Raw genomic sequence first — 15,606 nt, 5'->3', positions numbered from 1 at the left:
CCTTTGTCGATATTTTAGGAGTAATTGAGTGCCAAGATCATCTTTATCCCAAGAAGCTTGCCAGTTGGCAAGTGTTCTTTGGCGAGACGCGATATAGAATTCGTTTAAAACAATCGGTCTCTCATAAATTTCACCCTCAACAGGCCCGTACTCAGGATTTCATTTCGGGAGGGGCCAAAGATTAAAAAATAATGTTACTGAAGATTGCTTATGTACCTAATTCTCGCTGTGCCTTTTACGTCTGTTTTTAACATACACTTTAAACTTTTCCACTGGAACTGATATTTTATTACATTTCATTACGTTTACTGTTTTGTTATTTCTGTAACATATGTCTGAGACATTCTAAATAATTATATGTTTTTGATTTCGGTAGGGGCCAGAGCCCCCTCTGGGTACGTGACTGACCCTCAATAGCACCACGTTTGGCTAAACTATCGGCTCTTTCATTGCCTGGAACGGAGCATGAATATACTGTCATGAATCTTGTTTGAGATTAAAGCTCAACTAGCCTTCCGAAGTTATTAATAACCAGGAGATTCACTACCTCACATCTTATTAGCAGTCGTGATGAAAGCTCCCAAAAACGATCTTTCAATGGAAGAACTCCCGTCAGAACTTCAAGACTAATTGTTTGTGTCGAATGCATGCAGCCTAAAGCAATTCGCAAACAACGATACTGAATTCGCTCCAGTTTGATAATATGAGAGTTTGCAGTGGAACGAAAGCAAACGCATCCATATTCTCCAATCACTGAAAGTATCGTTGTCTGATACAATTTTATTAGATATTCCGGATGAGCACCCCACCAAGATCCTGTTATTGCTCGAAGAAAATTTACTCTTTGTTGGCATTTTGTTATCAGATACCTAATGTGTCCTCCCCACGTGCATTTGGAATCAAACCCCGAGTTATTTGAAGGTCAAAACCTGTTGGATCATTCTTCCCATCATATGAAGCTGAAGCTGCGCGGGATCATGCTTTCTTGAAAAGACGACCAGCTCTGTTTTCTCTGCTGAGAATTCGATACCCAGATGAACAGCCCAAACGGACAAGTTATCTAAGGTATCTTGCAATGGTTTTTGCAGATCAATAGCTTTGGGTCCAGTAACTGAAACAACGGCATCATCTGCCAATTGTCTTAGTGTACATGGAGATACTAGACAGCTGTTGAAGTTGAATTTAATTCTGTCCAACCCAGGAGCGTTATTGTTCCAAAAGATGAGTACTACGGAAAATTCCATCATTTAAAAGGGGTTATCAATGGAACCATTATTTGGAGAAGACTCCCTAATAATGCTATGCGTAGGAACAGAATCTGGACAAACTTTCCTCGCAAAATCAAATAGCACTCTTTGTTCCACCAAGGGTTTGGAGGCCTTCTGTTAGACGATGGACCACGAAATCGTCTGCTAATTGAGATGATGATCGATAAATGATGCTACCGTGTAAATCAGGAAATACTTTCCAGGTGCAATCTAGTCGAATTGAAGTCGAACAAAGAGATAAATCTAATGCACTTGGACGTGCAGGAGGTCTTGGGATCCGTGTCATGCTACCCATATTTAATACCGTCATGCTAAAATTGTCGCAAATATTATATATTAAACATGATCTGCTATCATTATAAACGGAACCCCGCATAATTCCGTGCGAATTGAAATCTCCCATAATCAATCGTGGAGCAGGGAGGGCTTCGACCATTTCATTAAGCTGTCGTTGACCAACTTGAGCTCTTGGAGGATTATATACCGAAGCGATGTAAATGTCCTTTCCTTTAATGTTTATTTGACAAGCAACAACTTCTGTACTAGAAGTCGAAGGAATGTTTAATCTATAAAAGGAATAACATTTCTTAATTCCTAAAAGCACTCCGCCATACGGAGAGTCTCTATCGAGACGTATAATGTTAAAGTCATTAGAATTTAAGGCACACAAAGCAAATACATCACATTTTTGACTATGCAACAAAACTTTAAATGAATCAAGTTTTGGCATGACGCTTCGACAATTCCACTGCAGGACAGTGATTAAATCATTTGCGGCGGGTGAAAAATTATCCATTCAATGATACAAAACGTGAGAGAACTGGCCATTGAGCTGATAACTGTTTCAAAAAAGTTCTAACTATTGGAAGGAATGCCGTTATGATGGTTCAGGTTCAGAAATATTGAATGCTGCGAAAATCCATTCTACAATTTCCGAAAACTTCAGTAATCCTGATGGTGGCTGTGAAACGGAGCCCACTGGATTATTGTCTTTTCTTGTGCTAGTTCCTGGATTGGTTTGTAAATTTGACAAATCAGGAGACACAGTTTTTGGTTTTAAATTTGGCTTTTTAGATTTAACACGGGGATCTTTTTTTAAAGGTGTAATTTTAAGCACCTTATTTGATAGTTTGTGGTATGGTAATCTCCTCTTAACAGACCCTTGAGGAGTGACAAACGAGGTATCTTCACTATTTCCATCAGAGTCAGATTCCTCTGGCTCCGCAAGATTTGAAAAACCGTTTTCCAAATCAATGGTCCAATAGTTGCTTTCAAACGAGCCTAAGCTTGTTGAAATCCGTCTAGCCAGCTAAGTCGAATGGTATAAAACACTAGTAAGTCGGTTTCTCAAGCAATTCTATTACCTTTCTATAGAGAAAAGCTAAAAAAAAACTCCTGCAATCGCTTTTTACGACATGTAAAACCTCATATGTCGAAGAAAAAAACACTATTTTATCAAGATGGTTAAATTGAACGAATAACACTTCGAATTGCTACCTCACCCACCCAGTATAGTCCAGCTTTGGTCCCCAGTGACTGGCTATTGGCAAATCTGAAACAAAAATGCTCGCCGGTAAGAAAATCAACTCAAATGAAGAAGCAATTGCTGAAAGTGATGCCTATTTTGAGGTGAAAGACTAATCCTTCTACAAGCACGGCATCGAATAGTTAAAGAAACGTTGGAATGATTGCATTCTTCTTTATGGAAATGACATAGACGAATAAAATCGAATTTCGGTAGAAAAAGAGTTAATCGCACGACTTATTGAGTGATGGGTTACATACATTTATCGGCACGGCGTCACATTCAAGATAACACATAATCAACAATAGTACGCCACAATACTCAGTTTGTGGCTGCTGTTCTCCATCCTCGATCACGCCCGATGCTCACTAAATCGCCAAATCGCTCCTAGCCTTCTTGTTCCTATCGAATCTGTGACGAACACCAATTTTGTAGGGTTGTTGTTCGGCATTCTTGCAACGTAGTCTTAAGGCTTCGGCTACTCTCTGGATGTTGGGTTCACCGTAGAGTGTAGCACGCTCGTGGTTCATACTTCGACTCGTTCTTGAAGATTCTTCTCGACTATGATCCACTTTTCGTATTCGTAGAGGATCACCAGTCTTATGAGCGTTTTGAACATGGTACATTTTGTGCGGGGTGAATCTTTTTGATCGCAGTTTCTTTTGGAGCTCCGTAGGCACTACTTCCACTGTCTTCGTATTTCACAACTCATATTGTTGTCAGTCGTTAGTAAGGATCCGAAGTAGACAAATTCCTCCACTAGTTCGAAGGTATCCCCATCTATCGTGATAATATTTCCTATGCGAATCCTGTCGTGCTCGGTTTTGCCTGTCCATGTTTTTAGACGCCTTCGGCAGTAGTCCGACCTTTTTTGCTTCGCAGTTGTACAGTTCTGCCACCATTCCAAAGATTCTGGCGATAATGTCCATGTCGTCCGCAAAGCACACAAATTGACTGAATTTCGCGAAAATTGTACCCCAGCTGTTGAGTACGACACTTCGCATTACATCTTCCAAAGCGATGTTGAATATTAGGCATGAGAGTACGTAACCTTGTTGCAGTACCCCGCGTGATCCGAATGATTACACATTTTTGTACACCGTCTATCATCTTCCTCCATAACTTTCCATAGCTCTAAGCGGTCGATACTGTCGTGTGCCACCTTGAAGTCGATGAACAGGTGATACGTTGGGACCAGGAATTGACGGCATTTCTGGAAAATTTGCTGCACGGTCAAGATCTGGCCCGTTGTCGATCGACTCTCGATGAAGCCGCCTTGATAACTTCCCACAAACTCATTCGTTTCAGGTGATAGACGACGGAAGGTGAATTGGCGGCGTTCAGAATGGTGATCACTTGGAAGTTCTCACATTCCAAATGGTCACTTTGTTGCTAATGGGGCAAATTATCACTTCCTTCCGGTAGCAGTTCGATTTCCCAGATCCTATATGATTACATTAGATTCTAGGTTCTAGTTCCAAAGAAAAAAATTGTTCACAGAATATTTTCATTGATTTGTAAAAAAACAATAGTTGAAACGTTTGATATTGGACTTTTTATTATTATAAATCTTTTGTTTAGTTCCAAATTTAATCTGTATTTTTCGTTCGTTGAAGTTCGAATTCATGTCAATCTGTTTATGTCTCTTACATTAGCCACTCACCTTTTTCTGTCATGTCTTTTTTCGTCTAACCTTGAGTGCATTTAACGAAGACGTCAGATCAAGTAAACTGATGATTTAAATATATTATGTGAATGCACAACTATCCTGAATAACTGACACCACATAATAAGAATTCTATAATATAGAAAAATCATTACTTAATTTTTTTCAAAAATGCCCCGATATGTAGCTCAATAATGTAGGTTTAATTGCTGGAAAGTATGCACTCTGCTTTCCAATCTATAGCGAAAATTTATAATAATTTCATGCACATGAGTTTTGGCACTAAACTATGATAATTTTGCTATCACGCAAGTGATGACTTTTTCAAGAAACTTGAGTGATGATTCAGCTCAATTCTTCACTTCTAGATAGTTTCTCCTCTTCTCTAATCAAACCAAGGCATGTTCATCTCTGAGTCTTCATTTGCGAATTATCACGCTTTTGTCGTCTTTCGTATGAGCGGGAACGTCGTCAATATTAATTCACTATTCAATAGTTTCCTTTGCTTGCATTATACATGTGTGTATTTTTACATACATTCGTACCAACGAATGATTCTCCTCGACGTTGACTCTAGTGGGTGGATGTAAAATGTGTCAGCTTGGTGCTTCATTTGAACTATGTTTTCAACTTTTCTGTGTATCCTGCTTAGAATACATCATGATACTTCTTCTAGGTTACATTATCGAGTGCATTAGCTTTAGATTACCATAAAACACAGGATAGTCACTTCAGTCGGTGTTGAACAGTCGTTCGCACCGCACGCGTATAGCTCTTGGCTCCTGGAATTTTTTTTCTGGCTACCTAGAGTTTCATTGATTCAAGGCTTCAGTCTTTTTCAAGGCTACCTGAATCACTAACTAAGTGATACAAAGAGTGATATTAGAGTGACTAAGTGATACAAAGAGTGATATTAGAGTGACTAAGAAATTAATCAGCCTTTTTTAAGGCTAGCTAGGAGTCTAATCGAAGACTAATTTAGCCTAGTTAATTTAATTTAAAATTTCATTAATTTCAAAAATGCCTGCGTCCAACCGGAAAGGCAACAAGCCTAAGGCTAAAAATAATTCAATACGGAATAAATCACAATCCGTTATTCAACATTTTTCTAATAACATTCACGATCTTATAGAATCTGAATGTAAAAATAAAAGACAACGGACGGATTTCCCTTCCGTTGATCCTATGCCGTCTAACAATATTTACGAGATTCTTCCTGAATCCGATTGTAGCGACATAGAAGAAAATTCTTCAAAAATTCCCAAAATGGACGCTTGTCGTTCTGGGAAGAAACATCAATCTATGCCACCAGTGACGGTGATGATTTCCGACTTCAAAGCATTCCGTACTGAGCTTTCTACTTTTCTCCCGGAAGTAAAAGTCTCATTTCAAATCGGACGAAGAGGAGAATGTCGAGTCTTGGTGGATGGATTGGAAGATTACGAAAGTCTTATTCGATATTTGTCCGAAAAACTTCATAAATTTTATTCATATGATATAAAATCAGACAGACCCTTCAAGGCTGTCTTGAAAGGATTATCAAATGATCAAAGTATTGATGAAATTAAAAATGAACTAAAAGAATTGCTTGGTTTTGCCCCTTCCCAAGTAATACTTATGAAAAAAAGAGCGAATGGTACTTCTAAACCACGCTCTGGAATTTCCCATGAACTTTACCTAATACACTTCAATCGAAGTGATGTAAACAATTTGAAAACTTTAGAAAAAGTACGTTTCATTTCCCACATTAAAATTCATTGGGAACATTATAAACGGCATAATCGTATTGCAAACTTAACGCAATGTCGTCGTTGCCAAGGCTTCGGTCATGGAACCAAAAATTGTCATATGGATATACGGTGTTTGAATTGTGGTAAATCGCATTCGAAAGACGCTTGTCCAATGAATGAAACCACTGATAAATTTTCATGTTCAAATTGCAATGGAAATCATAAATCCAATTATTTGAAATGTCCTGTCAGGGAAAAAATTTTAAACGCTCGTTCGCTTAGACAACAAGTCAAATCAACGACCTTAAATTTACAGAACATACCTGAAAATTCTTCTAAGGCACCTGCCAATTCGTCTTCTAACGAAAACAATTTATTGACAGGTAGATCGACCTCGTCATCATCTTCTTCTAATGTCAGTTATGCTGGTATATTAGGTAGAAATCTATCTCCTATTTCTTCTAATGTAAATAATCAAAACACAGGACCGCCTTGCAGTTCTTCTTCTAACGAAAACAATTTATTAATAGGTAGACCGGCCAAATCATCTTCCTCTAATGGCAGTCTACCTATAAATATTCCTTCAATGCCATTCGCTTCTTTAAATGAAGTCGATTTAGGCGATATAACTGAAAATAAAATGATCTACCTACAAGATCAACTTTTTCAAATGATCATCCAAATGAATTCGACTTCATCACTTTTTGAAGCATTTCAAATCGGATGGAAATTTGCAAATAATATTATAATGAATTTAAAATTTAACAGTGATGTTAAATAATTATTTGAATATTTTAAATTGGAATGCTCGATCTTTGAAATCGAGTGAAGATGAATTTTATAATTTTCTCAAAGTTCACAAAATTCATATTGCCATTGTGACAGAAACTTTTCTTAAACCAAATGTAAAATTGATAAGTAATCCACATTATGTGGTTCATCGATTTGACAGGTTTACTGGAATTGGTGGTGGAGTTGCCATTTTTGTCCAACGGCAAATTAAACATCGAATTTTACCTTCTTTCAATACTAAAGTTATTGAAAGCTTGGGAATCGAAGTTGAAACCATTCATGGAATTTATTTCATCGCTGGAGCATATTTGCCATTCCAATGCACCGGCGAACAATTAAATTTCTTTAAAGGCGATTTGCAAAAACTTACAAGATATCGATCGAAATTTTTCGTAATAGGGGACTTAAATGCTAAGCATGTCCAGTGGAATTGTAGGCAAAATAACAGTAATGGTAAAATACTTCATAATCAACTCTCAGCTGGTTACTTTACAGTTCTTCATCCCAGTAATCCTACTTGTTTCTCTTCCGTGAAAAACCCGTCTACAATTGATCTGGTTCTAACAGATCAAAGTCACATTTGTAGTGAACCGATTACTCATGCTGATTTTGACTCAGATCATCTTCCTGTAACATTCAGACTTTCCAACGAAGCTATAATTAATCCAATTAGTTCTATTTTCAACTATCATAGAGCAAATTGGTTGGATTACAGATCTCACATTGAAAATCATGTGGATCATGAAACTATTTTAGAAAATTCTGCGGATATCGACACAGCAATTGATAATTTGAATCATTATATTATCGAAGCTAGAAATCTTTCAGTTCCCAAAGCTCAAACTAAATTAAATTCTCCTATCATCGATGACAATCTTCAACTGCTCATTCGGTTGAAGAATGTTCGTCGACGACAATATCAACGTTCTCGTGATCCTGCTATGAAAAACATAGTTAAGGATTTACAAAAAGAAATTAAACATAGATTTACTCTTTTGCGAAATGAAAATTTCGCTAAAGAAGTTGAACAAATTAAACCATATTCTAAACCTTTCTGGAAACTTTCTAAGGTTCTTAAGAAACCTCAGAAACCTATTCCTGCTCTCAAGGAAGGAAATCAAATACTTCTTACAAATGGCGAAAAAGCTCAAAAACTTGCTCAGCAGTTCGAGAGTGTCCACAATTTTAATTTGAACGTTGTGAGTCCTATTGAAAATGAAGTCTCACTGAAATATGATCATATTTCAACCCAAGTGTTATCACACGATGACATTATTGAGACGAATTTTGATGAAATTAAATCAATTATTAGAAAACTTAAAAACATGAAGGCTCCTGGTAATGATGGAATTTTTAATATTCTTATTAAAAATCTTCCCGATGTTGCCTTGAGACTCCTGGTTAAAATTTTCAACAAGTGTTTTTCATTAGCTTACTTCCCAAAAAGATGGAAAAACGCTAAAGTAATTCCTATCCTAAAACCTGATAAAAACCCAGCAGAAACATCAAGTTATCGCCCAATTAGCTTACTTTCTTCTATCAGTAAACTTTTTGAAAAAATTATCTTGTTAAGAATGATGACTCATATAAATGAGAATTCAATTTTTTTACCAGAGCAGTTTGGATTTCGTCATGAACATTCAACTACTCATCAACTTGTCAGAGTAACGAACATGATAAAATCAAATAAATCTTCTGGGTTATCCACTGGAGTTGCTCTTCTAGACATAGAAAAAGCATTCGACAGTGTTTGGCACAAAGGTTTAATAGCAAAAATGTCTGATTTCCAGTTTCCTATTTATTTGATCAAAATGGTTCAAAATTATTTAACTGATCGTACTCTTCAGGTTAGCTATCAGAATTGTAAATCTGAATTGCTACCCGTACGAGCCGGTGTTCCACAGGGTTCGAGTGTAGCTCCAATCTTGTATAATATTTTCACTTCTGATCTTCCAAATCTACCCGTTGGTTGTCAGAAATCGCTATTCTGTGACGACACAAGTCTGTTAGCCACAGGTAGAAATCTAAGAGTGATCTGCAGTCGCCTACAAAGAAGTTTAAATATTTTCAGTGATTATCTGTCAAAATGGAAAATTAAACCAAATGCAGCAAAAACGCAATTAATTATCTTTCCTCACAAGCCAAGAGCTTCTTTTCTTAAACCAAACAATAATCACATTCTCAAATTGAATGGCTTGGAATTGACATGGTCTGATCAAGCTAAATACTTAGGTTTAACGTATGACAAAAAACTCACTTTCAAGGATCACATTGAAGGAATCCAGGCAAAGTGTAATAAATATATTAAATGTTTATATCCTCTTATAAACAGAAATTCTAAGCTCTGTCTAAAAAACAAATTGTTAATTTATAAACAAATTTTCAGACCAGCCATGCTTTATGCGGTACCAATTTGGTCAAGCTGTTGTTCCACCAGGAAGAAAACGCTTCAAAGGATTCAGAATAAAATTCTGAAAATGATTCTGAAGCGTCCTCCCTGGTTTAGTACAAATGAGTTACACAGACTCACAAATATAGAACCATTAGATGTAATGTCACATAATATTATAAGCAAATTCCGACAAAAATCGATGCAATCTTCAATTGAATCGATTCGCTCTCTGTATTAGTTAGTAAGTTAGTATATAAGTTCCTTTTCCCCATTACACAATACAAGTAGGTTTAGAATTTTCCCTACACAAAAATCTCAGAATTGCGGAAGCAAATGATGTCTTCATGGTAATAACCAAATCATATATATATATATATATATATATATATATATATATATATATATATATATATATATATATATATATATATATATATAACAGGGCTGAAAAGTCACCACTTGTGGCTGAACACCCAATTTAAATCTTAATAATTTAATTTTAACTCATATTCCAATAAATAGTTATTTAAAAAAAAAAAAAAAAAAAAAAAAAAAACAGGATAGTCACTTTACCGACTCGGTATTGCGAAATAAGTGTTTAGCTGAACAATCGATGCTTCATTCAACTGTCTTTACTGTCACGACAAAACAAAACTGAATAATTTGCTTGTTGAAGAATTTTAAAATCTAAAGTTTGTCAGTTACTAAATTTGTGAGATTATTTAAATTTGAATATTAGCTATAGTGAAAACTAAAAATTGTCTACTCAAATCACTTCTATTGAAAGCTATTCAAAAATCATGATAAGCGTCGCTAATAAGAGAATGACTCACATGATTAGCGTTGTCATCAAGAGTTTAAAACAAAGCATATAACACGATCACACTACCTTACTGCACCGAACTACACGCCTATAGTCGTGATAGAATGGCAGATGACCCATTCATTCAAGGTCTTTTCTTGACCCTTGAAACTTGTGTCTGTTTACTTTATCCACGTAAAATTACTCCAAATCTGACTAAGTAACAAGTTGTAAATTGTCACCGTAATTTTTCAATTCTTTGTGTATTCCACAACTACCGTGGCTCACTCAGAACTGAGTATTGGTTGATAGCAGAGCAGCTGCACTACATTTTTATGATGTCGACATTCGCATTTTTCTTTTTCTAGAAGCACAGACTAGCAAAAACCAGTGCCATGAACATATTTTTCCTATCTTACGTATGAAAAATGTGTTTACTGAATGTATAATTTATGAGCGATTCTTCACAAATCCGACAAAGATCAACATTCTCTATCACCATTTGGCCTAATTTGACCTACATGTTTTGTTCAATAAAATTATTATTTTTAGCACTTTTACCAGTGAACAAGACCAGTAGTATCTCTCGTATCGGTTCCCAATGTATTAACAAATCATTTACACACCTTTTAACTGCACTTAATACTACAACCTGATGCTTACAAACCGGCTGTTGTGAAATATATCCCGGCGAACTTAAACAATACCGTACTAGTCAGTAGTCACTCGAAAAACACGTCCGAATCTAACGAATGACGACGAAACGATGATTAGCATTTCTTCACAATTTGCCGAAGTGTATCTTCAGCGCATTCGTTTCTGTTTTTTTTTGTGTGAAATATAAGGCACAAGCGATAATACAACAAAAACAAACCTGATTGAGAATGAATGAATAAATGAATGTGTTTGTGCTCACTAACCCTACTGTGGTATCCACTGACAGAGTTGTCAAATGGAAAACGTAATCACGCGATGCTACATCACAAATCGTTGCTCTGTTGCATTCGAGTAGCAGAAACATAACAGAGAAATAGATAATAGAGGGAGAGAGAGGGCAATCCACCAGCATTTCTCTCGCTGAGTTTAGTGCGAGCCTAATGTACGATTCAGACGATCCGTCTCCTTCCGTCACCGTCACCGGAACGTCAGCATCCGTCAAAATTAGTTTCATACTTTCTTTACCAGAACGTTCACATGTTTCGTCCGTCAAGACGCCCCATGACGGTGACGTTATGTGTGAATGTCTCCATAAGAATGCATGCAACTTATTTTGACGGTGACGGTGACGGAGCTTGACTGTGACGGAAAATGACGGACAGTCTGAATCGTACTTAGTGATTTGAGTGCCATAGTGGAGTTTGGGCACTTGATGTCTACTTTAAATTTTTCCATTTCAATTAACATAAGTTTGAACAAAATATTTATCGTTGAAATAAATTAAACTTTAATTTTTTACCTTCTCTTAGATTATAATTAGACAAAATGAATCATGAGAGTAAACTGCAAGAACCGAAGGCTACCAAAGACGTGAAAAATATGTCCACAGCACCCATCAAAACCCCCGTTTCCAACCTAAAACCATCCGCGAAACAGTTGAGTGGATCAGCGACAGGTTAGTGAAAACTTATACATATTTTCATATTGTTCAATGAATATCATTATTATTACCTTGAAATGATTCATTACCATTAATATACAATCAAATTTAATTTATTTTCGTGTTTTGCCTTTCTCATATACAAAGGTTCTGTAATCATTGTGAAATTTTTGGAACTAGGCCCGGACGGCCAAGTGTCATACACCTTTCGAATCAGTTTGTCGAGTAGGAGAGCCGGGCCTAGTCCGGACACTGGGTTAAAACGTACAGCTTAAGAGGCGGACTTATGAAAAATCATTTGATTTGTTCTATGTATTTTCTCATAGAAAAACAAAGAGGGAAGAGCTCAACGAACAGGCCAAAAAGTTCTGCTTCGATTTTTCGCTTCTGAAAAATAAATCAATTTGGCAGATACGATGCAGTCAGTAATGTTCATTGTAATTCTTTATTATTATCAATCGATTCACTGAAAATCATTAAAAATTGTCAAAACTTTTACTGAATTAGCAAAAGGTACATTTCAAAGTTGATCGATCATGTCAGTGAAAAGAAAGCAATGTTCGGTAATATTTTTTTAGATTTTGCAAAGCTCCGGTTACTTATTGACAGATGATTGTGAACAAGGAAAAATTTAACAGATCGTTCAGTGAAAATAATGTTTTACAATTAAAAATCGCAAAAATAATTACTAAACATCAAAAATTAAATTTGGTGCTTACAAAAAAATATTTGAACTGATCTTATCTCAATTGCAAATACAGCCTGGGTAAACCTAAAATTGTAGGTCGTATTGTAAAAAAATTGTAGAGAAATACAACAAAAATCGCATTTCTCAAAATAAAGTTGCCCAACATTAATGTTGCGATAAACATGTAAAATAACTTTACTGTATATCTCTTACCCAAAAACAACTTCAAAGCGACGACTCCAAATTTTGGGTAATCGAATTTTCAATTTTCTACCTATTTTTAAGTAGTTTTTCTATGAACACAGGCAGTGGGTATCAGAACTAATTGGTTCGAGTGCCAAGAAAAATAGATTGTGGGCATGTTTCCAAACGAGTTTCCCAGTTTTGTATGGCAACAATCCGGTAGACAGAACCGGTAATCTGGCAACATTCTCTGGCCGATGTTTACATGTTTTCTCAACCCGGTGACAAGGATAAGGCGCTAGCCAACATCTGGGTCATTTGGTGGGCAATCAGTGCGCTCAGAGTATGGTAAACAAACTTGCGAGCATTTCAAATCGAGTAAAATCTTAATTTCCTTATCGTAGTGATGATATTCTGATCGATAATTTGTGGGAAAGTGCGGTAAAGGGTACACACTTCGAAAATTTCGCAGAATTCGGTAATTTTTTACCGAATTTTCAACAGCTGAACCTTCGCTAATCAGTTCGGTAATTAAATTGATTACCGATCGTTCGGTAATTGCTGAACTGTCAAACAACTACCGTAAACCAATTGGATCCAACTGATTGTTCGGTAATTTTTTATTTGTTTGTTTTCCTTTGGTTAAAATTCTGGATTTTCGGATTTTAAAAAAACAACACAAATTCACAAAAACGAATGAAGGAAATTCCAACCTGTTGTGGCTATGGTTTTATTCCACAAAAAATCAAATCAAATGTTCCGGCTGACGGAACGATTTGTGTAGGCAGCAAGTGGACAAGTGATACAAAATTATTTTCTGCCTATAAGTAAACAAAAAGCTTTTAGTGGTTCTATTGTTTTAAAAACTTTTGCACCTGTACCTCAATCCATTCGATGAACTCTTCAAGATTTTTTTTCGTTTGGTTAATAAAAAGACACTTACTAAAACTGTTTGACAGTTTGTTTCATGACAATCAGTTTTCACAGAAGTTCGGTTATTTCAAGATAATTTTACCATACGGACAGTATGGTTTTTACCGTACTCGGCGACTATTCAGATTTACCGTATGTATTGTATATCTATTTACAAAATTTTGTAATGAAAATTTACGTAAGACTGATCGTCCAGTAAAAATTTGCATAATTATTGTAAAAGAAAACTCATGTACCGAAATATCGGTCATTTCTATAGATTACCGAAATTTCTCGTCAAAAATATTACCGAACAAAGGAATTAAATCTTAGTGTGAACTGAGTAAACAAGTAATAATATCAATTTTTTAGTAATATCAATTTTTTGTTTTGCCATTCTTTTTCATTGTTTTGGTTTTTGCAGAAGGATTATATATTTAACTAAACTTGGGTTTCACGCAACGATTTATTGAAGTGTATGATATTGGAATGAAGCATGAAATAATTTAAAAATGCTTTATACTGTTTTCTACTGAATTTTAGCATTTTTGCTACAAGTGTGACACATTTCAAGCAAACCCGATCATTTTTCATATCGTTTGACCCGAACATTCAAAAAGTTACTCGCAGTTATGTTTATCTTGTTGCCAGATCTACAATTTTTCTTTCCACCGATCTCTGGTTGTAGGATCACTAGCCTTTCCCACTCCGGAGAAGGTATCTTCAAAGGTCTTCAGACGTCAAAAAACATTGACCAGAATTCCAGAAGATTGTTTTGGCGTAAAGTTTACTGAAAGGGTTGTGGACTTAAAAAACCCGCAGCCCTTCCACAACTTTTAAAGATTCATATCATTTAAACGTGAGACACTTAATTATTGATCAGTGCCCAACAGAAAACGTAGGATGATGAGTTAGAATAGGAAAGATAGAAAAAGTTTTTCTCTGAGAAAGGACTCGAACTTTCTAACCTTTGTCAGGATTTTCTGGAACTGCTTTATTAAGATTCATCCAAAATTCATTATTCATTTCATTTAAATTTATTTCTTGTTCATTTTATTCAGAATTGTTTTCTTGAACCTCTATTTTCTTTATTACATTCAGGCTTATCCTTATTATACTCGCATATCTTCTTTTGGCATTGATAGTACTAGAAAAGAGCACACTTCTTTTTTATACACCCTCAACACTTATTTTTTGCACTTACTCCAATTGTTTACCTACGGAGTCATCTTTTTCTAGAAGCTAGTTAACAGTTTGAGTTATGATATATTAATTTTTTTAAGTTTCATTATTTCTGATGTTGCAGAATGTTGTTTTGAGTGATAGTGCAGGTGTGGCAAGTGTGTGTTGATTAGTGAAAAGTATTAAAATTGTTATTCATAGAATAATGCTGACTCGCGAAGCTAAAAAATGTTCAAGTGACGGTGTTGCAAATTGACCACCCAAAATTTAATTATGTCAACCGATCGAAGCGCTATCTGCATATTATTGTTGGTGTTATCAGATTTATGTGAAATGTGTGAAAATTTCCGGGTTGGCGGTTCAATGTATAAGGCACTGGTCTTACAAGCCAGTTGTCGTATGTTCGAGCCCCGACCTGGAAGGATTCTTAGTGTCAGTAGGATCCATAGCACTAGCCATGCAATGATTCTGTACACTAAAAATCGGCTGCGAACTCTGTTGAAACAAAAAGGCCAAATTCCACAAAAGGAATGTAATGCCAAGACTTCGCTTTTGTGAAAATTTACGAGTCAATTGTGTGATCCAAGCTGAAAATCTAAAGCTGATTTGCAGCAAACCCATCCGTGAGTGTTATTTTATTTTTCCAGCAGTGATGTGTCATCTCGCGTTGTTTACAGCAATGCGAATAGGAGAAACAGGATATTGGTTAGATATCGTTCCTTTGGGATATTTCACTTTCTTTTATTTTTAATGTCTTATTATATTTCTCCGTACTAAAAATCGAGCTAGACTAAACTCCGTCGATTATTCGGGCCCAGGGTTGGAGAAACTGTTCTTTGTGGTAAGCCGTTCTCTGATTGAAGAGAGTA

General features: G+C 35.9%; 2 protein-coding genes across 5 annotated transcripts in view; one reads left to right on the top strand and one right to left on the bottom strand.

The window, feature by feature from the left end:
* The window catches only part of LOC131438939 (fatty-acid amide hydrolase 2-B-like), a 28,052-nt gene extending 17,070 nt beyond the window's left edge, over positions 1-10,982 (bottom strand). The window contains exon 1 of one of the 4 annotated variants that reach the window (XM_058609352.1): positions 10,839-10,982. The gene's annotated coding sequence lies outside the window, so the exon portion shown is untranslated. Of the gene's footprint in view, positions 1-4,456; positions 4,476-10,736 lie in introns of those variants that run through there. The other 3 variants (XM_058609351.1, XM_058609350.1, XM_058609353.1) reach the window with 3 other exon arrangements.
* Positions 1-15,606, top strand: part of LOC131438937 (cytochrome b5 reductase 4) — a 166,882-nt gene that overhangs the window by 26,044 nt on the left and 125,232 nt on the right. Inside the window, exon 2 of the mRNA XM_058609349.1 lies at positions 11,642-11,787. Within this exon, the coding sequence (XP_058465332.1) occupies positions 11,658-11,787 (130 nt within the window). The 5' untranslated portion in view covers positions 11,642-11,657. The remainder of the gene's footprint in view (positions 1-11,641; positions 11,788-15,606) is intronic.

This window comes from Malaya genurostris, chromosome 3 (genome assembly GCF_030247185.1).
Source record: "Malaya genurostris strain Urasoe2022 chromosome 3, Malgen_1.1, whole genome shotgun sequence".
Classification (NCBI taxonomy): Eukaryota; Metazoa; Arthropoda; class Insecta; order Diptera; family Culicidae; genus Malaya; species Malaya genurostris.
This window is presented reverse-complemented; position numbering and strand designations above follow the sequence as displayed.